This window comes from Lepus europaeus, chromosome 17 (genome assembly GCF_033115175.1).
Source record: "Lepus europaeus isolate LE1 chromosome 17, mLepTim1.pri, whole genome shotgun sequence".
NCBI lineage: Eukaryota > Metazoa > Chordata > Mammalia > Lagomorpha > Leporidae > Lepus > Lepus europaeus.
In genome coordinates, this window is record NC_084843.1 from 25,124,882 (window position 1) to 25,151,789 (window position 26,908).

Sequence of the window (26,908 nt, forward strand, 5' to 3'; positions counted from 1 at the left end):
CCTCTTCTGAGGGAAAGGAGCGAAATGCTGCAACTTGCTTAAAATGACACAAAAAGCTTATAATTTGGGCATGTTCCCTGGATGCCTCTCTCTGGGAGTCCACCCCAACATCAAAGGACCAGGAAGTTTATTTCATAAGAAAAATCTCTATCTTTGGGCAATGTTTCTTTCATCAACTTTTCTTTCCTTGCTTCCTTCCAAGCCCTGCAAAGTACATTATTATTATTCACTTCTTGGAACCTCTGTCTGGAAGAGCCTTGCTTGACACTTATTTAGGTAAATGAGCAAAGAGATTTAAAAAAAAAAAAAAGTAGGTAAGTATTCATTGCAAAAGAATGGTTTTTGGCATATAAAATGCCTGGGAAGTGATTGCCAGAAGTTTAATATTTCAAATGAAAAAGGAGTGATCCTAAAATGAGGTAAGGGCATAACGTGTAAAATCTGCAGCCGATCTAACAATGATCCAGACACAGTTTTAGTGAGAACTTGCAAAAGTTCAGAAAGGAGTAAATATGGTACATCACAACTTACGATGTCATTCCTCGTGCCTCTTATTTATCTGAACAGTAAAATTTAGAATGTGGCAAAGGAAAAATCATGATGATAAAAAGTGCTGAAATCCTGGAGAAGATTATCTTATGGTTCAGCAAATATTCGCTGCTTGCCTTGTCCTACAACCTCATGAGAGGAATATATTTCTCAATGCTGTTGATGTTGGATTTGACCATGTGACATGCTTTAGCCAACAGGATGTCAGAACATTAAGTGAACAGAGAGACAAGAAATGTTCTTATATGGGTGTATGTATCTTTCAGGAATCCTGAAGGATGAGAAGCATGTGGTTCAGAACTGGGTCCAACCCACAGCCCAAAGTTATGCCCAAGGCAAGCCCAGCCTATATCCCGAGGACCTAAGTCAACTGCAGATTCGTGAGAACAGAGTGCTCAATCTTGTATGCCACTGAGATTTCATGGTTGTTTATTATGCAGCATTATTATGACGAAAACAAACACATAAAAAAAGATTTGGGATTCTGAGTCATTTAATTATGGCACAAAAGGGGATCTTTCTCATTTGCAAATGCCAAGCTAAATTAATCAGTTGTAACAAAAGGCTTCTGGCATCTTACATTTCACTTTTCTTTCTTTAAACCAGAAAGAACCAGAGGCAAATGTTCATGCAATTTTGGAAAGCAGGAGGAATTAGAGATTTTGCCAGAAAGTTATTTGCAGCTAAAAATGCAAAGGACGATTCAGATAAGATGACCCATCATGGCAACAGGTTTCACATGAATTTGAAGAGAGAGCAGACCCATAGTGATAAGGTAATCTATACTTGAAGAAATATTTATTTATTTATTTATTTATTTATTTTTTAGGCCTGGGGACGCCCGCAGGTGTGCTCCCGAGGCCGGCCGCTGCCGCTAGCTAGCACCTGGGGGTCAGTTGGCAGCGGCGCCTGGGAGCCTCCTAGAGCCAGGAGTCTGGCAGGCTCCGCGGGCGAATGGCATACTTGAAGAAGTATTTAATACAAATATTCAAAAGCAGATCTTTCACTAGCTAATTCAGATATCCAATTATGCTTTCCATTCATCCTTCTAAAAAATATTTGAGGGGCTGGCACTGTGACGCAGCGGGTAAAGGCCCCGGCCTGCAACACCTGCACCTTATATGGGTGCCAATTCAAGACCCAGCTGCTCCACTTCCAATCTAGCTCTCTGCTATGGCCTGGGAAAGCAGTGGAGGATGGCCCACGTCCTTGGGCCTTGCACCTGTGTGGGAGACCTGGAGGAAGCTCCTGGCTCTCAGCTTCGGATCAGCTCAGCTTTGGCCATTGCAGCCAACTGGGGAGTGAACCAGCAAATGGAAAACCTCTCTCTCTCTCTCTCTCTCTCTCTCTCTCTCTCTCTCTCTCTCTCTCTGTAACTGTCTTTCAAATAAAATAAAATAAATCTTTTAAAAAAATTTGAGTACCTACTTAGCACGTAAGTCATATGAAGAACTGAAAATTGAATGAGATTTGCCTCCAAGAAGTAGGTAGGATGAGGCACACATGAAAATAATGATAAATAAGTTCATACCATAAGTTCTCTTACTTTATTTTATTTAAACTTCCAGGGAAGGGAACCAAGTATAGAGGGCTAAGAGATCACTTTCAATAAAGCTCCTTGGAGAAAGAAGCTTTTGGTCCTTGAAAGAAGAACAAATTATTATTAATTTTTTATTTTTTAATAAGTTCCTAATATATATGTATTCATTTTGGAAAATTTGCAAATTTTTGCACTATTTTCATAATTCACTATTTTCTATGAACTTCAAAAAAAATTTTTTTTGAGAGCCAAAGTTCCCATCTGCTGGTTTACTTCTCAAATACCAACAATATCAGGAGCTGGGTCATGGTCAAAGCTGGTAGTTGGAAACTCAAACTAGGACTCCCACATGGGTGACAGGAACCCAATTACTTGAGCCAGCATCTTTGCTTCCCAGGGATTGCATTAGTGGGAAACTGCTGTCAGGAGCTGGAGCTTAGACTCAAACTCAGGTACTCTGATGTAGGGAATGGGCATCTTAATGGTGTCTTAACCACCAGGGTGAACTCCCACCTCTCTGTGAATTTTTCAAAGCCCTTCATATGCGTGGATTTCCATTTTTTTAACTAAAATAAGTTTATCACTTAATGTCACTTTCATGAACTTTTTGAAGTACTGGTGTACAAAAATGGAAACATTCAAACAACCCATATCTCTACCCACAGAGCTAACCACAACTAATATGTTAGTGTATTTCCTTCCACTCTTTCTCCAATTTAAAAAAAAAAAAGACAACATAATTTCTGCTTTTTCTTCTTGCCTAAACTCTCACAGAGTACTTTTCTTTATCATTTATGGGAAACACACACACAAAGTTATCTTCTTCCAAGATAACTCTGGATGAGAGTGCCCTGGCTTATTTTTGCCTGGAATGTGGCCAGACTGCATGCACAGTTCCTTCTTCATCTCCATAAAATATCTTCCCTGTATAACTTTGATTTGCGGCTCAGACCCACCATCAGAAAGCAACCCTCTGTAGATTGGTTTCTATTCTCTGCCTTTTTCACCTCGTATCATCTCTGATAATCCTGCTTCATTTATTTTCTGCACTCTAAGAGTGCACCCCACTTCACTGACTCCCTTTTCCACAATATCAGTTTCGCTCTTTACCAGCTTTGGTGTGGATTTGAAATCCTGCAGTCTTTGTTTTCATTTTCTTTGGGTTGTGTTTCTTCCATTTATTTAAAAGAGCTCTTTATTTTATCCTTCTCTTCCTTTTTAGTTTATCTTTGCTTTTCCCTAGAGGAAATGCCATCTTGGACTTATGACCCAGGTTATAAACCTACATTGCACGGGGGTCACCCTGTCTATTAACAACAGAAAGCCTGGCATCCCCATTCCTTGTGCTAGGAAATGCAGTGTCTCTTCTTATCCTTCCAGAAGTCCCAGAGGGATCATTTCCTCCACTTATTATGGCTTCAAGTGTCAATTTCCATAGCATTCTGGACTCTCAGTTAGCGTCTTGCCTCTTACCCATGCTGTCCCCCTTCTGGGACATTATATCACATCTCTCACACCCAGGCCAGTCCCCACAGAGCATAACCATGAGTGCAGGGTTGAAGTAACAGATGCTACTCAAGATGTGAGGTACAAAGTACAGTGAGGAACTTAAAAGCCAAACACTGGACATCCCTGTGCTCAGCAATTCCCCATGCTTCTTGCCTCTGAGGACTCTTCTCTGGTCATCCCTGCCAGAAGAACCCAGCCCACTTCCCTGATTTTGGCGTTGCCCTTCCTCCTCTCTCGTCCTTGCCCATCTCCTTTCTGTTTCCTGCACCACCTTCACCCCTTCCCAATTACTGTTACCATCCCTGTATTACTGTGCTTCACTCTGTTTGACAAGGCCTCACTAAAAATCATCCCAATACAAGTATCAAGCTATCTTTTATTGGACAAAGACAGCTCTTCCCATTAGAGGACCTTGACACCAGGTCTAATGTATTTATTCTCCTTGAAGAAAGCTAACCTTTCCTCTGCATTTTCTTCTATTAGGTTAAAATTCATGAAATCATTGATAGTCAATTGTTATAAAAATGACTGTTCAGCCTAAAGATCTAACCATAGGTGAGCTTTCAGAGCCAGTCCTTCACCGTGGGGCTCCCAGAGCAATACCACTAAAGTGAATAGGTTTGCCTGGGTTCAGTTCTCAGTGCCCTGGGACACTGGTAGAAACCACTGTCAAAAAGTTCTGAACCAGAATTTTAAATCTCTAATAAAATGTATAGCTATAAAAATGACATTTAAGAAACTGGATGTAATTAATATGTTGTACATTAGAGCAACCGATTAGCCATAACTAGTGTAACATTGTTGAAAATTCAGGTATTCTTTACTCTAATATTTTTTCACAATTTAATGTGAATCTTACTCTAATTCAGTCAAAATTTTAGAAAAAAAATATCAAACGGGGGCACTTAACAACTTAATCAAGGTAAAAGGAAAATGTAGTACCCACAGTTATCACTGAATATTTTATTGGAAGGATTTCTGCTGTGAACTTTAGAACTCAGGTTCACTCCTTGATATGGTGAAGGGAATGATTAAGACTGTGAAATAAATTTTACTCCTTATTATGGTATAAACCAAAAAAAAAAAAAAAAAAAGAAACCACTGTCAAATCCACAGCTGGAAACACAGTGGGGGGCAGGGTCCCTGTCCACATCCCAATTTCTAGTACTCTAAGATGTGGTGGTATTACAGGAACCCCATGCCCACTCTTGTTTCCTCTGAGTTGATGAAGCATATGGAAAACCTAAGTCCTAGAATGCCCAAGCACCAGGGTTGGTTCTCTGTGCCCAATCACACCTCTAAGTCACACTCTTCAGAATGCACTGGGCCGTGAGCGACTCCCCAGCTGCCTGCTCAATTGTGCTCTGAGTTTGCCATGTTTTTATGACAGTAGGGCAAAAACAATTGAGCACTAGGAAGGGAGAGAGTGATGTTAACATAATGTGTCAACCTGATGCAGGGAGCCCAGATTATTTCCAGGTCTGTCTCTAAGAAAGCCTCTAAATGAGATTAGCCTTTGAACTGCAAACTCAGGAAAGCAAATGGCCCTGCCCAGTGTGGGTGGGCATCACCCAATCCATTGAGGGCCTGAATGGAACAAAAGGCAGAAGAAGGAGAAATTCTCCCTTTTTGCATCCTTCCAAGTTGCTTGAGCTGGGCCATCACATCTCATCTTCTGCCCTGGCACTGGGATTTACACCAGCAGCTCCCCTGCTTCTCAGGCCTCCAGACATACCGAGTTACACCACTGGCTGTCCTGGGTCTATGACCACATGAGCCACTTCCTTATAGCAAACCTCTCTTTACATTTCTATACATTGGAGATTTATATCCGGCTTGTTCTTTCTCTCTGAAGAACCCTGACTAGGACATGCAGTGGCACCTGATCCACTCTCGGGTAATACCAATGCTGAGTCAGGGAAGGTATGGCAGGGGGCACCGAGGCCTCTTCTTGGCTCTTCCCAGGTGGTTGCTGTGGTTTTCTCCATTGAGCAATGCTGGTTTCTCTTGTCTTGATATTAATAGGAAGCTCATGTCAGCCTCTGTGTCTGTTGCTGTGAAATCACTTCATCTATGCCTACACCTTACTGACATTTCACAAGAAGTTCAGAGTAGCTGCATTCAAATGCCACTTTAAGGGAAACTGTTGGACTATTTACCAACAGATGTATTTATTTATTTATTTGTCATTTATATAAATTTAGTATGTATCAAAGATTGTTCTAAATACTTTACAAATATTAACCTCAATTAATCCCCCTCAACCACACCCCACCAAGTATGCCTCCAATCCTTTTTGTATGCACACAGACAAAACTGGGGTCAAACCATGTAAATACTTGTCCATTGTCTGTCTCAGATTCAGATTATGAACATGTTCCCTATTTTTAAAACATAGTTTACAAACACATGATTTAACATCCACATACATTATATCAAAACTTTCTTTAACATTAGCTTCTTAATTTCATCAGCTTACACTGTTAAAAAACAACCCCCAAACCTCAGCCTTCACAAAGACTTAGTTTTTGCTCACATTAACGCCCCTGAGGTTCACAGCAGCCCTGCAGGCTGATTTCTACTCTTCATTATAAATCAAGTTTTGAAGAAGATTCTTTTATAAAAATATTCACATGTCTAATTTTTCCTCAGATTCAATTTTTACAAAAGAAATTTCTGGCTCAAACGGATGAACTTGGGATGATGTGTACTCACTTTAGAAGTAAATGAAAATGTCATTTTTGTGGCATCTTCCCCAACTCTTCCTGTTAGTCCTATAAATAGGATGCACAAAACAGAGGCTTTTTGTTTGTGGGGTTGGCATGGGGGCGGGTATGGACACCAGAAAGTAAAGATAGGAAGGAATATGGGGAGGGGACACAAGGACATAAATGCCCTTAATGAGAAGTCTAGAGGTGACACAAGCTGCTGCAGCCACTGACACAAGCTGTCACAGGCTAAGCAAAAGACAGAAAAATTGTAGCTGATAAGTAATATTTTAAGAACTTGTGTTTAAATTATTTAAGTGAGACATTATATAACCTTAGGCAGTCAAACACCAGAAACTGAAAAACAGCAAAACTGGTACAGGTGCCTCTCCTTTACTAGGAAGCCAATAAAACTATGCAGTTTTGTATTAAAATCAGTGGAGAGAGTCTCATATTTTGTGGAACTCTAGTGTATTTGCACATAATTTAAATGGCTTTTCTCCTATTTAAAAACAATAACAAAGTAAAAAAATTTTAAAAAGTAAAATCAGTGACGGCATTCTTTTTACCACTCGTCACCTACCCATGAACGCTGAGATTTGGGGGTTATTTGTCGTAGTGTCAACTGATGACTAAGAAGCAAGTGTGCTAGTCTAGTCCAAGCATGGGACTAACAGTGTCTGAACTGATCACAATACTTTCCAACTCAGGAAAACCATTTGTGGAGCTCCAGAGATGATGAAGTCAGAAGGGAAACAGGCTCTGCTCCTGTGGCTCCCAGTGCAAAGAATGCGAATCACTGGGGGATCTCTTTCCTGCCCCGATGGGGTACAACATCTGTGTATCCGTTCCTCTACCTACTCTGTAATGATCTGCTTGGCGTTGAGTTAGTCTCCCAACAGTGAAGCTTGTTTTCCATTCTCTTTATGCATGTGGTTCAAATGTTGGCTTTCCCCTTAGCATAATCATTGTTGAAATTTCACTTCTTTTTTTTTTTTTTTAGCAGCTTAAATTTATGGACAATCTTATCTAAAAGCCATTTAAAATAAAACTCTTAATAAAATTTCCCCATGTGGACATACAATATGTACGCACATATAACATAGCATAATAGACCAATATCAAAATTCAAAATATCTGGTTGAAATAAGATTCCTTAAAATCATGACATAATATAGACCAAATCTGATCATTGTTACAAGGTGATTATTCAAGTCTTTGAAAATAAGCACATAGTTAAATAACCCATAGCTCTTCATCTCCTCCCTCTCTTTTTCCACTCTTAGATTTAACAGGGATCACTTTTCAGTTAAAATTTAAACACCTAAGAATAATTGTGTGTTAATTACTGAGTTCAACCACTAGTACTAGAACAACAACAACAACAACAAATACTAAAAAGGATAAAGTATTACATTGTACATCTAAAGTCAGGACAGGAGCTGATCAGTTCATTGTTGCTTATAGTGTCCATTTCACATAACAGGTTTCCCCTTTGGCGCTCAGTTGTCACTGATCAGGGAAAACAAATGATATTTTTCTCTTTGGGACTGGCTTAATTCACTCAGCATGATGTTTTCCAGATTGCTCCATCTTGTTGCAAATGACTGGGTTTCGTTGTTTCTTACTGCTGTATAGTATTCTATGGAGTACATGTCCCATAATTTCTTTATCCAGTCTACTGTTGATGGGCATTTGGGTTGGTTCCAGGTCTTAGCTATTGTGAATTGAGCTGCAATAAACATTAATGTGCAGATGGCTTTTTTATTTGCCAAATTAATTTCCTTTGGGTAAATTCCAAGGAGTGGGATGGCTGGGTTGTATGGTAGGGTTATGTTCAGGTTTCTGAGGAATCTCCAGACAGACTTCCATAGTGGCTTAACCAGTTTGCATTCCCACCAACAGTGAGTTAGTGTCCCTTTTTCCCCACATCCTCTCCAGCATCTATTGTTGGTAGATTTCTGAATGTGAGCCATTCTAACCGGGGTGAGATGGAACCTCATTGTGGTTTTGATTTCACTTCTAGCTGGCGCCGTGGCTCAACAGGCTAATCCTCTGCCTTGCGGCGCCGGCACACTGGGTTCTAATCCCGGTCGGGGCGCCGGATTCTGTCCCGGTTGCCCCTCTTCCAGGCCAGCTCTCTGCTGTGGCCCGGGAGTGCAGTGGAGGATGGCCCAAGTCCTTGGGCCCTGCACCCCATGGGAGACCAGGAGAAGCACCTGGCTCCTGCCTTCAGGTCAGCGCAGTGCGCCAGCTGCAGCGCGCCGGCTGCGGCAGCCATTGGAGGGTGAACCAATGGCAAAGGGAGACCTTTCTGTCTCTCTCTCTCTCACTGTCCACTCTGCCTGTCAAAAATTTAAAAATAAATAAATAAAAAGAAATTTCACTTATAAAGCAAAACAAAACTTCAACATGCAAAGCAGGGGCAAGCATTTGGCAATGTGCTTAGACTGCCACTTATGACACCTGTATCCCATATCCGAGTGCCTGGGTTCAAGACATGGATCTGCTTCCAATTCCAGCATTCCTACTAATGCACACTCTGGGAGACAGCAGGTGATGACCCAAGTACTTGGGTCCCTGCTACCCACATGGGAGACCTGGATTGAGTTCTGGGTTCTTGGCTTCAGCCTAGCCCACCCCTAGCTATTGTAGTCATTTGGATGATGAGCCAGAGGGAAGAAATATCTCTTTGTATCTCTCTCTCTCTCTCTCTCTCTCTCTCTCTCTCTCTCTCTCTCTGCCTTTCAAATAAGTAAAATTTTCCCAAGAAATTCAAAAGCACCATAAAACACTAGAATTTACTGTGGGTCTCATTGAGGAGATAGAAGACATTGTATAACAGCATTTTGCCAGGAGAAAATAAAAACTGGTTCAAGGAGTCTTTTCTTCCAAGCTGTCTTCTCAGCCTCCTAGCTAAAACTTTTCTCCATTCTCGACCCCTATCCCTATGCCTGCGCCTCTGTTCTGTGCTATCAGTGATTATACTGAGAGGACTAGTTGAACTTCTTGTGCACAATGCAGGCAATGTGCTAAAGCAATTGGTAAGAGCAAAGCCCAAACCCTGAAACCATCCTTGGAGATATGTCCTTGTCTCCTCTCTCTCTTGAGCTGTTTACAAAAAGTAGGGAACTGGCCGGTGCCGTGGCTTAACAGGCTAATCCTCCGCCTTGCGGTGCCGACACACCGGGTTCTAGTCCCGGTTGGGGCGCCGGATTCTATCCCAGTTGCCCCTCTTCCAGGCCAGCTCTCTGCTATGGCCCGGGAAGGCAGTGGAGGATGGCCCAAATCCTTGGGCCCTGCACCCGCATGGGAGACCAGGAGAAGCACCTGGCTCCTGCCTTCGGATCAGCATGATGCACCGGCCACAGCAACCATTGGAGGGTGAACCAACGGCAAAAAGGAAGACCTTTCTCTCTGTCTCTCTCTCTCACTATCCACTCTGCCTGTCAAAAAAAAAAAAAAAAGTAGGGAACTAGAAGTCAGCTACTCCATGTGTGGATGTCTACCAGTGGGGGTAGAGGAGTAGGCTCACAGTAAGTTAAAACAAAAATGCTCTTTGAATATTGAAATGCCTTGCTGATGGCAGGACTCGTGCCTGAACTTGAGGTCATTTCATTTGGTGCTTTCCTCCTAAGAACTAGTTAGAATCCTTGCTCCGGGGAGGCAAGCATTGCAGCAACAGGTGGGAGGTGAGAATAGAGGGTTGAGAGGTGAGGATGCAGCAGCACGTAGGAGACCAACCCAGGGATACTACACAGGTGGGCAGTGGAAAAGACGGGGAAGTCTGAAGTTGGAAGAGGAGCCCAAATGTGGGACTGAGATAACATCCAGCACAACCCTTGTCCATTTCAACACATGGCCCAGCATCAGCCTGGGACAGCTTTCATTCTATCCACATCATTCCTCTTAAATCTACAGGTAAAGCACAAGCAGAAATCTAAATGGGCCATGTTGGCAACAGTCGTGACCACCATAAAAGCACAGGCAAGAACACGCCTGGGCTCCACCCATCTCTCGGAGCCGCCTACCTTTTGAGTGAGGTCACTGGCTTCGTTGATGTACCGATCTCGCTCCTTTTCCAGCTGAAAGATAATCCTTCTCTGCTTCTGAGCCTCACTCTTGTAGTTCTGGATTTCTTCCTCCAGATTCCTCTTGGCTTGCTCATGGAGCTTCACCAGGTCCGTCTGCTTCTGGGTGGCACTGATTGCCTTAAGCATATTCTACAGACAAGGGCAACAAAACAGCCACATTACTCAGAAGAGTTTGAGGGTCTGAGGTTAAGCTTAGCCCCTTCCTTCTTCTTCAAATAATGTGATGCTTTGGCTTTTGAAAGAATAATCATATTCTCTACAGCCCAAGAGCCTGTTAGGTTCATTTTACACAAGGCACGTTAAATAAATGCACTAAAAGCAATCACAACATCCCTACAAAGTGGACAAAATAGTGCTCTCATTTAAAAATGGGAAATTGAATCTGAAAGGTTAACCATTTGCCTACAAGTTCATACAACAGAATCAGGATTTGAATCTATGGCTGGCAGACCCACAGTCCATGATTTTAACCTCCATCCCAACTATAGCCTGAGGTTAGCACAACTGAACATAACCATGTAACTCAGACTTTGACTACAAAGTAAGGTAAACAGCATCATTAGGGATGCAGGGACCTGCAATGCCAGCATCCCATATGGGCATCAGTTTGAGTCCTGGCTACTGCACTTCTAATCCAGCCCCCTGAGGGAAAGCAGCAAACACCTAAGTTTGGGCCCCTGCACCCACAAGGCAGAGCTGATGGTGTTCTGGGATTCTGACTTTGGCTTCAGACCATTGCAGCCATTTGGGGAGTGAACCACTGGAAGGAAGATAGCCTCTCTCTCTCTCTCTCTCTCTCTCTCTATCTCTATCTCTTTCTCTCTCTCTCTCTCTCTCTGCAACCCTGCCTTTCACATAAAAAAGAAAGGAAAAGAAAAGGAAAGGAAAGGAAAGGAAAGGAAAGGAAAGGGAAGGGAAGGGAAGGGAAGGGAAGGGAAGGGAAGGGAAGGGAAGGGAAGGGAAGGGAAGGGAAGAAGGGAAGGAGGGAGGGAGGGAGGGAGGGAGGGAGGGAGGAAGGGAGGAAGGAAATGCAGATATCTAAAATTAACATAGAACCCAAAATAATTTTACTCCTGGGGTATATACCCAAAAGAAACTAAAGCAAAAATGAGTCACAGATGTTCATAGTAGCACAATTCACAAGAACCAAATGATAGAAACAACTAAAGTGTCCATCAGCTGATGAGTAGATAAACAAATATGGCTTATCCACACAGTGAAATATTCTTGAGCTATAAAAAAGAATGAAGCACTGATGCATGCACAACATAGCTGGAATTTGGAAACACTGTTCTGAGTGATGCCAGCCACAAAAGGTTACATAATATATGACTCCATCTATACAATATCCAGAAAAGTCCAATCCATAGAAAAGGAAAGATTAGTACTCTCTAGGGGTTGGGAAGAGGGAAGAATGGGGAATGACAGCTAAACAGGTACAAGGTATTCTTTTGGAATAATGAAAATTACCTGGACCTAGATAGCAGTGATGGCTATACAACATTGTGACTTTCTACATGTTACAAATGGTAACTTGTGCCTTATGTGCATTTTACCAGGATAAAAAATATTAGCCCAGTTGCATTTTTTTTTATTTTTTAATGTAGATGCTCCAGGGTTCTGATTCAGAGGGTCTGGGATGGAACCTGATATGGTACGAATAGGCAGGCAGCTATTTAGATCTAGGTGAGCGAGAATTTTTGCAGCCCTGCCATATAATGTTCTCTCTTTACCTGTCGGTATAACATGCCCACCTACCCAAGAAGCCCCCATGTCTCATCCAGAACCAAAAAGGGGAGATGCTATGATAGCTATGGTTGCTAAACTCTACATAGACATGCCATGAAATTCCCAGATGGCTTCACACATGCTAAGGCACTACCCTCTACCTCGTAAAAGAGGCTAAAAAAAGGGGGTAACCTCTTTTTGCCCCTAACCACACTTGGGGGTGCAATTCAGGCTTCTCTCTCTCTCTCTCTCTCTCTCTCTCTCTCTGGGCACGTCTGGCCCTTTCATGATGGGTAGTTCTCTGTGTGGGAAAACCCACATGTATGTTTTCTTTCTTACCTTAAATAAATCCTTTTCCTACAATGCCTCTGCTTGAAATACTTTTCTCTGTGAGTGGAAAGAACCTGGAGTGAAAATTAAGTTACCCAAGCAGACATTTGAACGCAGGTACCTAGATGATTTTTTTAAAGCCGCATTGGCAGTTTCTGATGCTGCAAGGCAAATGCCTTGGGTTGGCTGCCCCTGTTCCTCCAAAATGCGGTTAGTAGCTGTGCCATCTGGCAGCTGTGTTCATGCAAGAGGCCACCGCTCCAGCCATCACTGAATGGACACAAAAATCCTTCCCAACTACTTTTCCAATCAGGCCTTTAGATTTTTGCAATTCAGTAGACAATGTACACTTGGGAGTTGTTGGTGACAGGCTTTTTTATTTTTTCCCACATGGGCTGGAAAACAGAGAATGTCTTCACTGAAAGAGGAATGAAACAAAAACTCAGCAGCAAGTCTAGTGGCGGAGAGAACGGGCTTTCACTCCAGCAATGCCAGGCCAGGTTCCTTCCAGTGTCAGAGGCCCAGCCCTATCTAAAGGTTCTGTGAGGTACCTTATAGCTCCTCCTCAGAGCTCTGACAAATACAAGCACACAGTGAGGTCTGAAAACTACTGGACTATAACCAGGTAAAAAGCTCACATGGAGCTTGGAGCTCTTGTAGAAAAGAGAAAACATCAATTTTATTCTCAACTGTTGGGTTAAACATTTGTTTCATAAATGACAAAGCCAGAGTGGCCACCATTCTAGTGGTTAAGACACTCGTGTTGCACACCAGAGTGCCTAGATTATTACTGACTCTGGCTCCGGATTCCAGCTTCCCGCTAACGCACACCCTGGGAGGAATGGTGATGACTCAAGCAATTGGGTTTCTGCCACTCATGTGAGAGAACTGGACTGAGCCCCCAGCTCCTGATTCAACAGTGGGCATTTGGGGAGGGAACCTGCACATTGGTTCATATCTCTCTCTCTCTCTCTCTCTCTCCTTTCCTCTCTCTCTCCCTCCCTCCCTCTAAAAAAGAAAAGAAAAAAGACAAAGTCACTGCAACAAGACATTGAAAGAACCAAAAATATATTCATGCTCTGCTTCTCAAAGTCATGTCAGTCATTCTTTCAAGGAAGGTGGCATTGCAAATAAGTGCGAAAGAATGTATTATCAATAAAGGTTGATTGCACACCTGTAGAGTCTGGAGCTGTGCCAGGCACCAAGAATTCAAGGCCAGGGAAAGAAAGAAAACAAGAGAAAGTATGCCTTGCCCTCAAGGAGGAACTGACATTAATCAAATACATATGAAATTAGGGGCCAGAGTTGTGCCATAGCAGGTAAAACAGCCACCTCTGACACTGGCATCCCATATGGGTGCCAGTTGGTGTTCTGGCTGCTCCACTTCCAATCCAGCTCCCTACTAATGTGCCTGGGAAAGCAGCAGAATATGGCCCAACTATTTGGGCCCCTGCCACCCAGATGGGAGACCTGGATGAAATTTGGCTCCTGGCTTCGGCTTGGCCCAGTCTTGGCTATTGTGGCCATCTGGGGAGTGAACTAGTGGGTGGAAGAACTCTCTTTCTCTCTCTCTCTCCCTCCCTCCCTCTCTCTCTCTTCCTTTCCCTTTCCCTCTCCTTCTCTGTAACTCTGACTTTCAAATAAATAAATAAATTTTAAAAACAATAAAAAATGTGAAATTAATTGTACTACTTGTCCATGTAGAAAAACCTGTTGTTTATGTTGTGTGTGTTAAAAATAAATTTAAGGGCCAGCACTGTGGTATAGTGGGTTAAGTCATTGCCTGCAGTGCCGGCATCCCATATGGGCACAGGTTTGAGACACAGCTGCTCCACCTCTGATCCATCTCTCTGCTATGGCCTGGGAAAGCAGTAGAAGATGGCCCAAATCCTTGGGCCTGTGCATCTGCATGGGAGACCTGGAAGAAGCTCCTGGCTTTGGATCAGCACAGCTCCAGCCATTGCGGCCAACTAGGGAGTGAACCAGTGGATGGAAGATCTCTCTCTCTCGCTGCCTCTCCTCTCTCCATGTAACTCTGACTTTCAAATAAATAAATAAATCTTTGGAAAAAAGTTTAAGAACATAAATTCAATACTACTGTTTATCTGCATGAATTTGTAGGTTCAAGGAACAATTTCCAGGATTGGAGGTAGAGGAAGAACTTCTGTGATCTTCAGGAGCGCTTAGCATGTGGAGATCTAATCTCCTGCCATTTTATGGGATACCCTAAGTAGTGTACTTTAAGCTGAAGTATAATCTATATTGTTAAGATGTTTTTCAATTCTAGAAAACCTAAAGAAGCAAGGAAAGGCAGACTGAAAAATGTAGCCATTTCTCCTTTGGTAGACACCACTGGGGTATCTGTTAGAGCAGCAGATGTCCCCCTCCACTCCTGGCCTGTGGTTTCTTCCTCCCTGGAAGAATCCATAAGAAGGAAAGTTTATCCTAAATCCTGGAAAGGATATAATCCCCGAAGAGTGACTTTCAATAAAGGAAATCTTCTGGAAGGAGGGGAGGAAAGAGAGGAGGTCCTGTCTTTGACAGAGGTCTCCAGGGTTTTGCCTCCAAGCTCCTCCAACCTCTCCCTCACCTCTGGACCACACTGAGCTCAAAGATGAAAAGGATAAAGACTAAAAATAAAAACAAAAACACATAACCTTGAGAAGATTTTCACATCACCAACCTAGCATTTGTACACCATACACCTTAAAATTTAATTAGCACTCATTTATAATTTTTAGATTAGCAATAGCAGTAGACTATAGATATTAAATTCAGAATTTTTGTTCAGCTTTGCTTAGGATGACAAATAATACAGCAATGGAAACAGCTCCCACAAAACACTGTGAAATCTCCTGCTGGTTTATATGCTAATTCTCCAAAGTCCTTTTGTGTTCACAGGTGATAATAGAGCTTGAATTCATGGTCAGTGAATGGTAGCCTGTAGACAGCCGCTTAGAGGGAAATTGAGCACTGTTATTTATTCTAATCCACTTTTGTTTTCTTTCCACATACAACTGGTTATAGGCAGATATAATAGCAGTAAAGAAAAGCATGCATTCACCAGTGTTACTGCAATAAACTCACCTTATTTAGTATGTCCCTTTCTCTCAGAAGCTCATCCAGGGCTTTCTTATCGAGTTCTGCTTGTTTCTTTGAAGTCTCCAACTCTACATCCCCAGGAAGAAAAACACTAATAAATGTAGAGTCAACCTAAGAGAGGATCTGAAAAGCCAGAAGCACAGTGACACAAACACGGATTGACATGTTTGCTGCAGCTGTAAAACTACTAATGGACCTCGTTATAACTCTGTGGGGTTCATCTTCCCGACTGGTAAATAGATGGAAGCCGAAGCTCAGACAGATGAAGTCGTATGCCAGAAGTCCACAGCCAGGAGTGGACAAGGCTGACATTAGAAACTTGCTTCCTCTGACTCCCAGAAATCTTTGCTCTTTTGCAATCTTTTCTACGGTACAAGTAAGTAGAAATACAGAATGAAGCTAGAAATACAGATAAACAAAAGTGAAATTTTAATTCAATCATGATCAGTTTAGATTAGAATGTTTATATCTCTTTCCAGTCTTTTTCCTATGCAAATAAATGTATGCACATATAAACAAATATATGTATATATACATTAACATGCCCCCAAAAGGAATCATGCTACACATACTATTTTGCAGCTTACTTTTACAATTATAAAACACAAAATAAACTATTTTATATATTATAAATGTGTATCCACATCAGAATTTTTACTAACTCCATGGTTTTTCACTGTTTAAAAATGTATAATTTACTTAGCCAATACTCCATTTTATCACTTAAGTTGTTTCCAATATTTTTGCAGTTATACACAATAATTCCATGAAAGTTCAAGTTCATTTTTTCTTCTAGAAGAGGAAGTCTTGGAACAAAGGTGATTTTTTAAAAAAGACATTTCTCTCCTAGTGCCATATTTCTCTCTAGAAATCCCAGCAGTTGAAATCCCCACCCAAACCACACTGGGCATTCTCATTCTCCTTCATCTCTGACAGTCTGGTAGACTTTTAAAACCAGTATGCTAGTGTTTAATTTCTATCTCTTTGATTACTGGTGAAGTTGACACCTTTTTCATGTTTAATGACCACTTTTGTGTATTTCTGTTTCTCAAAGTGCCCACATTTGCCCTGTGCCAATTGTCTTTTTTTTTTTTTTTCTTTTGACAGGCAGAGTGGACAGTGAGAGAGAGACAGAGAGAAAGGTCTTCCTTTGCCATTGGTTCACCCTCCAATGGCCGCCGCAGCCAGCGCACTGTGGCCTGCGCACCGCGCTGATCCGAAGCCAGGAGCCAGGAGCCAGGAGCCTCTCCTGGTCTCCTATGCAGGTGCAGGGCCCAAGAACTTGGGCCATCCTCCACTGCACTCCCAGGCCACAGCAGAGAGCTGGCCTGGAAGAGGGGCAACTGGGACAGAATCTAGCGCCCTGACCGGAACTAGAACCCGGTGTGCCGGCCCTGCAGGCGGAGGATTAGCCTATTGAGCTGCTGCGCTGGCCTATGCCAATTGTCTTATGAATTGTTTTGAAAATTCTTAGGCCGGCGCTGCGGCTCAATAGACTAATCCTCCGTCTTGCAGCGCCGGCACACCGGGTTCTAGTCCCGGTCGGGGCACCGATTCTGTCCCGGTTGCCCCTCTTCCAGGCCAGCTCTCTGCTGTGGCCCGGGAGTGCAGTGGAGGATGGCTCAAGTGCTTGGGCCCTGCACCCCATGGGAGACAAGGATAAGCACCTGGCTCCTGGCTTCGGATCAGCGCGGTGCGCCAGTCGCAGCAGCCATTGGAGGGTGAACCAACGGCAAAAAGGAAGACCTTTCTCTCTGTCTCTCTCTCTCTCTCACTGTCCACTCTGCCTGTGTAAAAAAAAAAAAAAAAGAAAAAGAAAATTCTTCATATGTTATAAAGAGAATAATTCTTTGACAACATCCTGATCAATTTGTCTTTATTTGTAGTCTTTTACCACATATAAAATTTTAGCTTTTACTTCAGTGAATCTTTAAATCTTGGCTGTATGATTTTATTCAACATTTGGTGTTAACCTTTCCCCCCCAAAAAAAATAGTCTATTATCATGCTATCATTTTCTTAATAATTCATAAGGCACACTGCTATAAAACAATATCTGATCTTAGATGATTATCTTGGGCATTTTCTGTCCTTTCTACTCTCCCCTCATCTTGATCTGTTTATTTGATATCACCACTATTTGATTATCCAACCTTTATCATACATTTAAACAACAAGTAAGGCAAATGTTCCCTTACCACTCTACTTTTCAAGAATTTTATAGCTATTGTCAGGTGTTTATGCTTCTGGAAAATTTTAGAACCAGTTTCCAAGTCCTATACAACATAACTCACTGAAATTTTTTTGGAAATATTAAATGTATAGATTCATTTGGACAGTTTTATATCTTTATCATATTGAGTTTTCACATTCAAGAACTTTTCTCCATTTTTCAAGTCTTCTTTTATACCCCTCAATAGAATTCTGTAGCTTTTTTATATATAGGTCTTGCAGTTATCTTGGTAACTTCACTCATAGATATTTTATTACTTTAGCTGCTCTTATGAAAGGCAATTTTCCATCATGTATTCTAACCGAGTCTTTGGTATAAAACAAGTTATTAATATCTATATATTTATTTTATAACCTGCCACCTATTGGGCTCTTTTGTTTGTTCTGATCATTTTTTTCAGTTCATTTGCTTAGTTTTGTAGTAGAAAATCATATGGAGGAACCATGATCCTAACCATTATGGCCAGTGCCACTCTTTGATTGAGTATATCAAAAGGAAGCAGTGCTAAAGAGGAGTGACCAATGTTGACAATATCTGTAAAGTAATCAGAAGAGAGACCTGCATGACTTTTGTCATGGACAGAGAATTGGACTCAATGCTGAAAGGATAAAAAAAATTGTTCAAAACTTCAAAATATTGCAAGCAGAAATACAGAACCTTTGAATAGGGGAGTGCTGGCGCCACAGCTCAGTAGGCTAATCCTCCAACTAGCGGCCCCAGCACACCGGGTTCTAGTCCCGATCGGGGCGCCGGATTCTGTCCCAGTTGCCCCTCTTCCAGGCCAGCTCTCTGCTGTGGCCCGGGAGTGCAGTGGAGGATGGCCCAAGTGCTTGGGCTCTGCACCCCATGGGAGACCAGGAGAAGCACCTGGCTCCTGCCTTTGGATCAGCGCAGTGCACCGGCTGTAGCGTGCCGGCCACAGCGGCCATATATTGGAGTTTGGGTTGGAGTCCTGGCTCCTGGCTCCTTGCTCCATTCCTGCTGATGTGCACCCTGGGAGGCAACAGGTAATGGCTCCAGGTGGTTGGGTCCCTGTAACCCATGCAGGAGACCTGGACTGAGTTTCTCTCTCTCTCTTTCTCTCTTTCTCAAATGAATAAAACCTTTTAAAGATGTAAGTTTAAGTAGTCTAAGGAATTCCCCTTATTTAAAAATAGTATTTCTTGGTATCTAAGAATGAATGTGCATTTCTCAAAGACTTAAGTGATAAACAGTTCTAATATCTTATCTACAGATGTAGATTGTACCTGGCTTTTCACGACACAATGCGTGCTTTTGCATATGGTGTTTCATTCAGTGATTTACAATTCGGCATCCTTCATGTGGTCAGTGAGACCCAGGTGTCTTTGTCCAGAGCTGTTTCTGCCATGCTGAATTTGACCAGTACACCATATTTTAATTACACTCTTATTTAGAAAAGAAAATATCTGGATGAGGATAAGTGGCATCTAGTAAGCACCTTCCAGGTGCCAGGCGCTATTGGCGAGTGCTTTGGGAGCATGAGCCCGTTTCAACCCCCAGCAAGCACATGGGATGGAATTGGGACCTAAACCCAGGCAGCTCTGACTCCAGAGTTTGCATCCTCACTGATTTTTCAGTCCCTCTCCTGGCACTTAGATTTTCCTTCATAGGTCAGTGTCAGCTGTATGAAGCAGGGATTCATCATTTGCTAAAGCACCAACAGAGAACAGATGTTAGCAACTATTTCTTCCTATGCCACTGACTCTTTGATACAATATGTTGCTAACGAAGGCCAGTTCATTCTGGTATATCCCATCTTCCATAGATCCAGACAGAAGAATGTCCCAGTTATCTACTCCACTGACAAAAGTGGAACAATATTTTCGGCTGGCTTTACATCGTGCTAACATAACCTTTTGAAAACTTTTTTCTAACATAAGAGAATTTAAGTTTTCCAGAATGATGTGCCATCCATATTGACTGTTAATCCATTTTTGTGCTTTTTTATTGATTTCATTTGGCATGGTTTGCATGCCATGGAGCCCTGGGTTGCAAGATGACTTTAGTGGCCGGCGCCGTGGCTCAACAGGCTAATCCTCCGCCTAGCGGCGCTGGCACACGGGGTTCTAGTCCTGGTCGGGGCGCCGGATTCTGTCCCGGTTCCCCCTCATCCAGGCCAGCTCTCTGCTGTGGCCTGGGAGTGCAGTGGAGGATGGCCCAAGTGCTTGGGCCCTGCACCTCCATAGGAGACCAGGATAAGCACCTGGCTCCTGCCAGCGGATCAGCGGCGGCCATTGGAGGGTGAACCAACGGCAAAAAAAGGAAGACCTTTCTCTCTGTCTCTCTCTCACTGTCCACTCTGCCTGTCAAAAATAAATAAATAAATAAATAAATAAATAAATAAACGATGACTTTAGTCACTAATGAAATGTTTATAAATTAATAAAACAAAGCACAAAATTGTTTACCTCTCTCAAATCCCAAGATCTGATTTTTCAGGGTTTCTCTGTTCTGCTCCACTTCTGCTTTTTGATCTTCAGTCTGATGCAATTTCTTATGGATTTGTTCCCTGATTTTGTTGAGCTTCCCGATGTCGAGGCGCATCAGATGGACTTCTTCCTCTTTGGCCTGTGATTAACAACAGAGAATTATTCAGGACACTGAGTAAATAAAGAACCAGTGATTGAATGATGGCAAACTCAGAATCAATAGAAGGAAATTCTTCCTATGTCAGTGTAAGGTTGTTCTATGTGATTAAATCAAAACATAACACTGATTTTGAAAGAAATTGAGAAAATATTCTCTGAATAAAATTTGTATCTACACAAGCTAAAAATAATGAAAAGATGATAAAATTTGGTGTCTTAAGGTACCATAAATTGTGGTATCAAGCAAAATAAAATTACTGAATCGCAAATATCATAAACATGAATTTTATAGAAACATTGTATTCAATGAACAGTTTTCATGAACTTAAAAACTGATCTCTCTGAGAAGGTTATGAACATGCTATAAAATATTCAAACACTCTTTTGGAGCCATGAAGTCACTGTAGCCCAACTGCATCCACTAGAGAAGGGGTCTTCCTTTCTCAAAGTGTGTTAGTGGATGGATGTACAGATGGACAGGTGGACAATGCAATAGGAAGAGGCAAGTCCTCATAATGGCAAAAGGTACCCCCAAAATTATCCTAGAAAAGAATAGTACCAGATATTCATCAGGTGTTTGAACTTCAACCTATATGGCTTTACACATTAATTAAATCACTTTTTTAAAAATGTGAGCCTTAGAAATGACTGGAAAAGCAGCTGGAGAGTCTTCTGCAAACAAAGGTTGGCAATTATCTCAACTCCTGACCATGAGGAAGAGACCTGAAATTAGCTGTGCATGTTAGCCTCAGGTTACTGCCAGAGGCCAAAACCTACTGGGCTGAGAATCTAACAGACATGGTCCATCTTCAAGATGCCCCCATCATGTTAACAAAGGCAAGAATTCATGACATAAGTATTTTTACTTTAATTTCACGTTAGGGGCTAATATATTATTCTGACTTAAGGAGTCATTTCACTTCTGCTTCAACTTACTGCATTCTCATAAAAAATGGTTTTGAGTCAATCCATCATGGACTGCTTTAAAAATTCCTCAGGCTGAGGCCCTATAGAGTTCAAGGTGGTTGACTTTAAGGTCCCTTTCAGTTCTAAAATGTTTGAGTGCAATGATTATTAACCCAGGCCCCAGGGTTGGACTTCAGAAACATCTGAGAAAATTCTATTTCCAAGATGAATTCAAAACAAGAAGCAAGAGGTACAAATAAGTGTGTGCATGCATGTGGACATGTGTGTTTATCAGATCCTCAGGAGATTGTAACACACAAAAAAGTTATGGTTCACTGTTCAAATCCATGTAGTCTCGATAGGCTACTCCTTTTATGCCCAGTATTATAACATAACTGAACTAAAGGATGTGGGTTGTTTCCAAATTAAACTGATAAACACAAAATTATTCAGTTAGTCATGTAGGCACACAGTATATATCCAATACACATAATAAGTATAAAATTGTTACTCAAACTTAATTTGCAACACTCTCCAATGAGAACAGAAAGGAGAATGGAATCCTTTCTTGAAATAAATTTGGATAGTAGAAAAATCATGACTCTATAACCCTGAGTGTAAATATCCATCGGTATCAATCCGTCCCCCGAGTCCTGCCACCCCACCTTCTCTGTATATGTAGTGAAACATATCTGAATTCTTTGCTACTCATGCACATGAATGGTTTCCAGCTCCGGGCAAGTGGGTTACTTGCAAGGTTAGTTACAGAGATGAACATCAGTTCTTGCTTTGGAACATATTTGCATAATCATATGATCAATAATCAGGTTCATGATTTCCTAAGAACGAAAGTTATCAAACTGTCTGCTTCCAGGCCTAAAGCAATCACTGTAGGCTCACACCTGCCTCTGATGGCCCAAGGCTCCAGTGGAGCTAACACGGGTTATCCAGGCAACCACAAAGGCAAACCTGTGTTCGTAAGCAATGAGAAAGGAAGTACTAGGGGACAGGCATTTCACTTGGGGTTTACTTTGAGCTCCAACGCCTTCTGCTGGTTTTCCTGGGTTAACTGCTCACAAACCAAACTGTGCTGTTCGTTCTCTTGCTGAAGCTTCAAATTTCTCATCTGAAACTGCTCGAGTTCCTTTGCAGCTCTCTCATTCAATATCTGAAAGGTGTGGAACAGGCTGGTTAATGCTTTTTAATCTGATTACAGTATCTGCATACACACACAGGAGGCCCCCATGCCTCCTGGGAAGATAACAGCCACCACACTTTTCTGTCTTTGTAGAAATTGTTCTTTTTCCCTACGGAAAGCTCTCACACACTCAAATATGATGAATGTTAAATGGCTGAGGAGAACGGTGCCTTCTAATGAACAACACAGTGAGCGTAATTTTTTTTCTGAGAGCCTTGGGAAGTCTTGTTCGCAGGTGGTGGATAAATATTTTAATGCCTGTTTGCCATTTGGCAGGCTTTGCGTATGCAACAATTGCTATAATCATTGCAAATGAGCTAGAGATTCAAACTGGTTTTATAAGCTACATCTTCAGAAGCAAGTCTTGCATTAACATGCCTACAACATTTCCATGAACAGAACCATCCTCTAACACCAACACAGAGGCAAGCCCCTTTAACCCAACTGAAGTCGAAACCATGCAATAGCAGTGGAGTGACTTCTATCTGCTAGATTTTCCTCTTCCCTACCATGAATGTCGTGAGCAGACATGGTTTTATAGAAACAAAGAATTTTACCTTGGAGGTCATTTCTATTGGGGGAATATTAGGAGCAGGAGATAGAAAGTGAGCAGAGAGAATGGTTTGGGTACTTAATTCAAAAATATAACTCCCATGCATGCAAAATTCAAGCATGGAAAGAATTCATCCTATTTCCCATCAATAGGGACTAAATAAAATGTAATCAGCTATGCTAAATATGCGATTGTGTCTTACAGGAGTCTTGTATATTGCTAAGTAAAGCACTATAGTTTTATTCTGATACTCAAAAGCCTTTCAAATTTCATGTTCAGAGACATCTCACATTTTTCTTTTGGAGACTGCACACTCTGTATTACCCATTTGACTTTTGGCTTTATATAAAATGAATAAAGCAACTGGCAAAGACATGCATTCTAATATCTATGTTTTAAAAGTAGAAAAATACTGAATGACTTGCTAATTCTTTGGAGCTAACACCCAGAGAGAAAATATTTTTAAGAAAAGATTTTAGGGCTAGTACTGTGGCACAGTGGGGTTAAGCTTTGGTCTACAGCACTGGCATCTCATATAGGCACTGGTTCTGGTCCTGGCTGCTCTACTTAAAGTCCAGTTCCCCACTAATATGCCTGGGAAAGTGTCAGAAGATGGCCCAAGGGCTTGGGCCCCGGCACACATGTGGGAGACCTGAAAGAAGCTCCAGGCTCCGGGTTTCGGCTTGGCCCAGCCCCGCCTGTTGTGGCCATCTGGGGAGTGAACCAATAGATGGATGATCTCTCTCTCTCTCTCTCTCTCTCTCTCTCTTTCTCTCTCTCTCTCTCTCTGTCTCTGTCTCTCCCTCTCTCTCTATAACTCTGCCTTTCAAATAAATCATTTAAAAAAAGATTTCGCAATTATATGAATTGCTTCTTTAAGAAATGAGAAGACAATAGAATTACTAATATTTGTGCTAACTTAAATCATTATAATAGGGAAAATGTTAAAAATAGTGCCATAATAAAAATGCATAAAAACTGAGCATGGTTTCCTAAAGTTGAAAATTAACAATAAATTATGAGGCTGGTGCTGTGGTGTAGCAGATAAAGCCACCACCTGCAGTGCCCACATCCCATATGGGCACTGGTCTGAATCCTGGCTGCTGCACTTCCCATCCAGCTCTCTGCTGTGGCCTGGGGAAGCAGTAGAGATCCAAATCCTTGGACCTCTGCGCCCACTTGGGAGACCCAGAAGAGGCTCCTGGCTCCTGGCTTCAGATCACTACAGCTCCAGCCGTTACAACCAGTTGAGGAGTGAACCAGCAGATGGAAGACCTCTCTCCCTCTCTGCCTCTCCTCTCTCTGTGTAACTCTGATTCTCAAATAAATGAATAAATCTTTAAAAATAAATCAATTAAAAATTTAAAAACAATAAATTATGAGAAAGGATGTTTGGCATAGTGATTAAGATACCACCTGGGACACCTGCATCCTGATGGAACGAGGACGTAAGCCTCAGCCACTTCAGGTTCTTGTTACCCCTGCCTTCTTTCAAGAGACCAGTTCCATCTCACACCCTGTAGTGTTCCCCACCCCATCCTCTGCATTCTTCCCCAGGTTTGGAAGCCAGTGGGACAAACCTGAAGAACCAGTATGGAGAAGCTCTACCTTCTGTGCCCCACCCCGACTCCCAGTCCACCTAGGATATAAAAAGGCCCAGCCTGCTGGGGTCTGGGCCCTCTGCCATGTGTTCTTTTGGTCTGTGTGCACTCTAGTAGTTGGTCACCCACCTCTGCAGATTGATTTTCTCTGAATTAATTCGGTCTGGCTGTGAGTTCGTATTCTGTTTCCTGTCTCTGTTCTGCAATCTTTTTTCTCACATTTGGTGCCCCGTGTGAGGAGGCACCAATCTGCATTCTTTTCCTTACACAGCTCCTATCAGAATGCCTGGGTTTGCATCCCAGCTCCAGCTTCCAACTCCAGCTTCCTGCTAAGGTACACCCTGGGAGGCAGTGGTGATGGCTCAAGTAGTTGAGTTCCTGACAACCAAGTGAGAGGCTCTGGGCTTCAGCCTGGCTGAGCCTCAGCTGATGTGGGCATTTGGAGACTGAACCAAAAGAAGGGAGAGGGAGAGCTCACCCTGTCTCTTTGCTCCTCAACCAAATAATATAATTTTAAATTAAAAATAAACCATGTTATATGCATATCATGGAATATGATACAGCACTGAGAGGTAATGGTGTACTGAGCTCTGTCCAGTAGTACTTTCTGCAATGGTGCAAATGTTCTCTACCTGTAATGATATGGTATTCACCAGCCATATATGGGAACTGAGCATCTGAAATTGTGCCAGTGCAAATGGGGAAAGGAACTTCTACTTTCACTTAATTTTAATGAATTCGATTTAAACAGCCACATGTAGCTACTGGCAACCATATTGGACATTATAGGTCTACAACTAAATGGCAACAACATGAATGAATATCCCAAACAGAATGCAACAGAAGGTATACATTAAAAAGTATGTCCTATAATATTTCATTTCTGTGAAGTAAAAAAGCAGGTAAAACTGAGCTCCGCTTAGAATTCAGGATAGAGATGGTCTTTTGGAGGACACAATGACTTGGAGGGGCTTCAAAGGGTTTCTGGGATGCTCTCATTGTTCTTCTGTTTCTTGGGATGGGTACAGGTAACCAAGATGTGTTCAAATGATGAAAATTCAGCAAGCTACATGCTTGTGACACATATTTTTTATGTATATATTATACAGTAATAAAAAGCTAAGAGGAAGTTAATTAACCCTTTGGAACTAGGGTGGAAAGAGGGTGTAACTACCCAGGATGAGCACAAAAATCAACTTACAGTGTTAACTGTTTTGTTACCATCACCAGTAGTGAAGGGATGTCCACAAAAATTCAAAATGCACCAGCAGACTGTGAACAAAGGAACTCTTACTGTGTTTCCTTGGTTTTCCAGGGGCCCCTGGTACAGCCCACCCCAGCTCACCTTCTGCTCCTTCAGCTGCTGCTCCAGTTTCTGAAGTTCCTCCTTGCTCTTCTGCACATACTGCTGCAGGGCCTTGATCTCTGTCTGCCTGCTGTCCATATCCAACTGAATCTGCTTGAGCTCTTTCTCTAGTTTCTCCTTCTTCCGCGACTCCCGTGAAGCTTCATTCTGACGTTGCTGGATTTCTTGTTGAAACTAAAGGATACAGAAAGGAGAGGAGAGATGGGAATGACCCCTTGCCATGGCAGATCTCAACCAGCCAAGCCCCTGTGCCCCAACCTCTCAGGCCTGTGATTTCCAGGGCAGTCACTTTACAGTATCATTTTCCCCTGTAGAACCATCATCCTTGAGCCCCAATATTCACATTTGTCAGGAATATTCTAAATTATTTTTCAGGGCCTTGACACCAAATGCCTACCCTAATGGTAGCCAACATATCCACAATAGATTATTAAAAAAATCAACTTCGGGCCAGCACCATGGCTCACTTGGCTAATCCTCCACCTGCGGCCCCAGCATCCCATATAGGCACCAGGTTCTAGTCCCAGTTGCTCCTCTTCCAGTCCAGCTCTCTGCTGTGGCCTGGGAAGGCAGTGGAGGATGGCCCAAGTGCTTGGCCCCTGCACCCGCATGGGAGACCAGGGAGAAGCACCTGGCTCCTGGATTTGGATCAGCGTAGCTCTGACTATAGCGGCCATTTGGGGGGTGAACCAATGAAAGGAAGACCTTTCTCTCTGTCTCTCTCTCTCACTGTCTAACTCTATCTGTCAAATAAAAAAAAATCAACTAAATATGCAGGCCCAGAATCCTAACGACATTATACCTGGAAAAATTTCATCCAGTTCTCCACCATTAGAGGCTTCTAAAAAGTGTGGTTGGCTACCTTAAACATGAAACTGTGTTT

The 26,908-nt window shown here is 42.3% G+C and overlaps 1 protein-coding gene across 1 annotated transcript in view; it reads right to left on the reverse strand.

Moving 5' to 3' along the window:
* Positions 1 to 26,908, reverse strand: part of CFAP58 (cilia and flagella associated protein 58) — a 117,950-nt gene that overhangs the window by 78,773 nt on the left and 12,269 nt on the right. The window contains exons 5-9 of the mRNA XM_062214771.1: positions 26,005 to 26,199; positions 22,338 to 22,475; positions 20,222 to 20,381; positions 15,546 to 15,628; positions 10,338 to 10,529 (exon numbers count right to left, since the gene is read on the reverse strand). Coding sequence (XP_062070755.1) covers positions 10,338 to 10,529; positions 15,546 to 15,628; positions 20,222 to 20,381; positions 22,338 to 22,475; positions 26,005 to 26,199 — 768 coding nt within the window. The remainder of the gene's footprint in view (positions 1 to 10,337; positions 10,530 to 15,545; positions 15,629 to 20,221; positions 20,382 to 22,337; positions 22,476 to 26,004; positions 26,200 to 26,908) is intronic.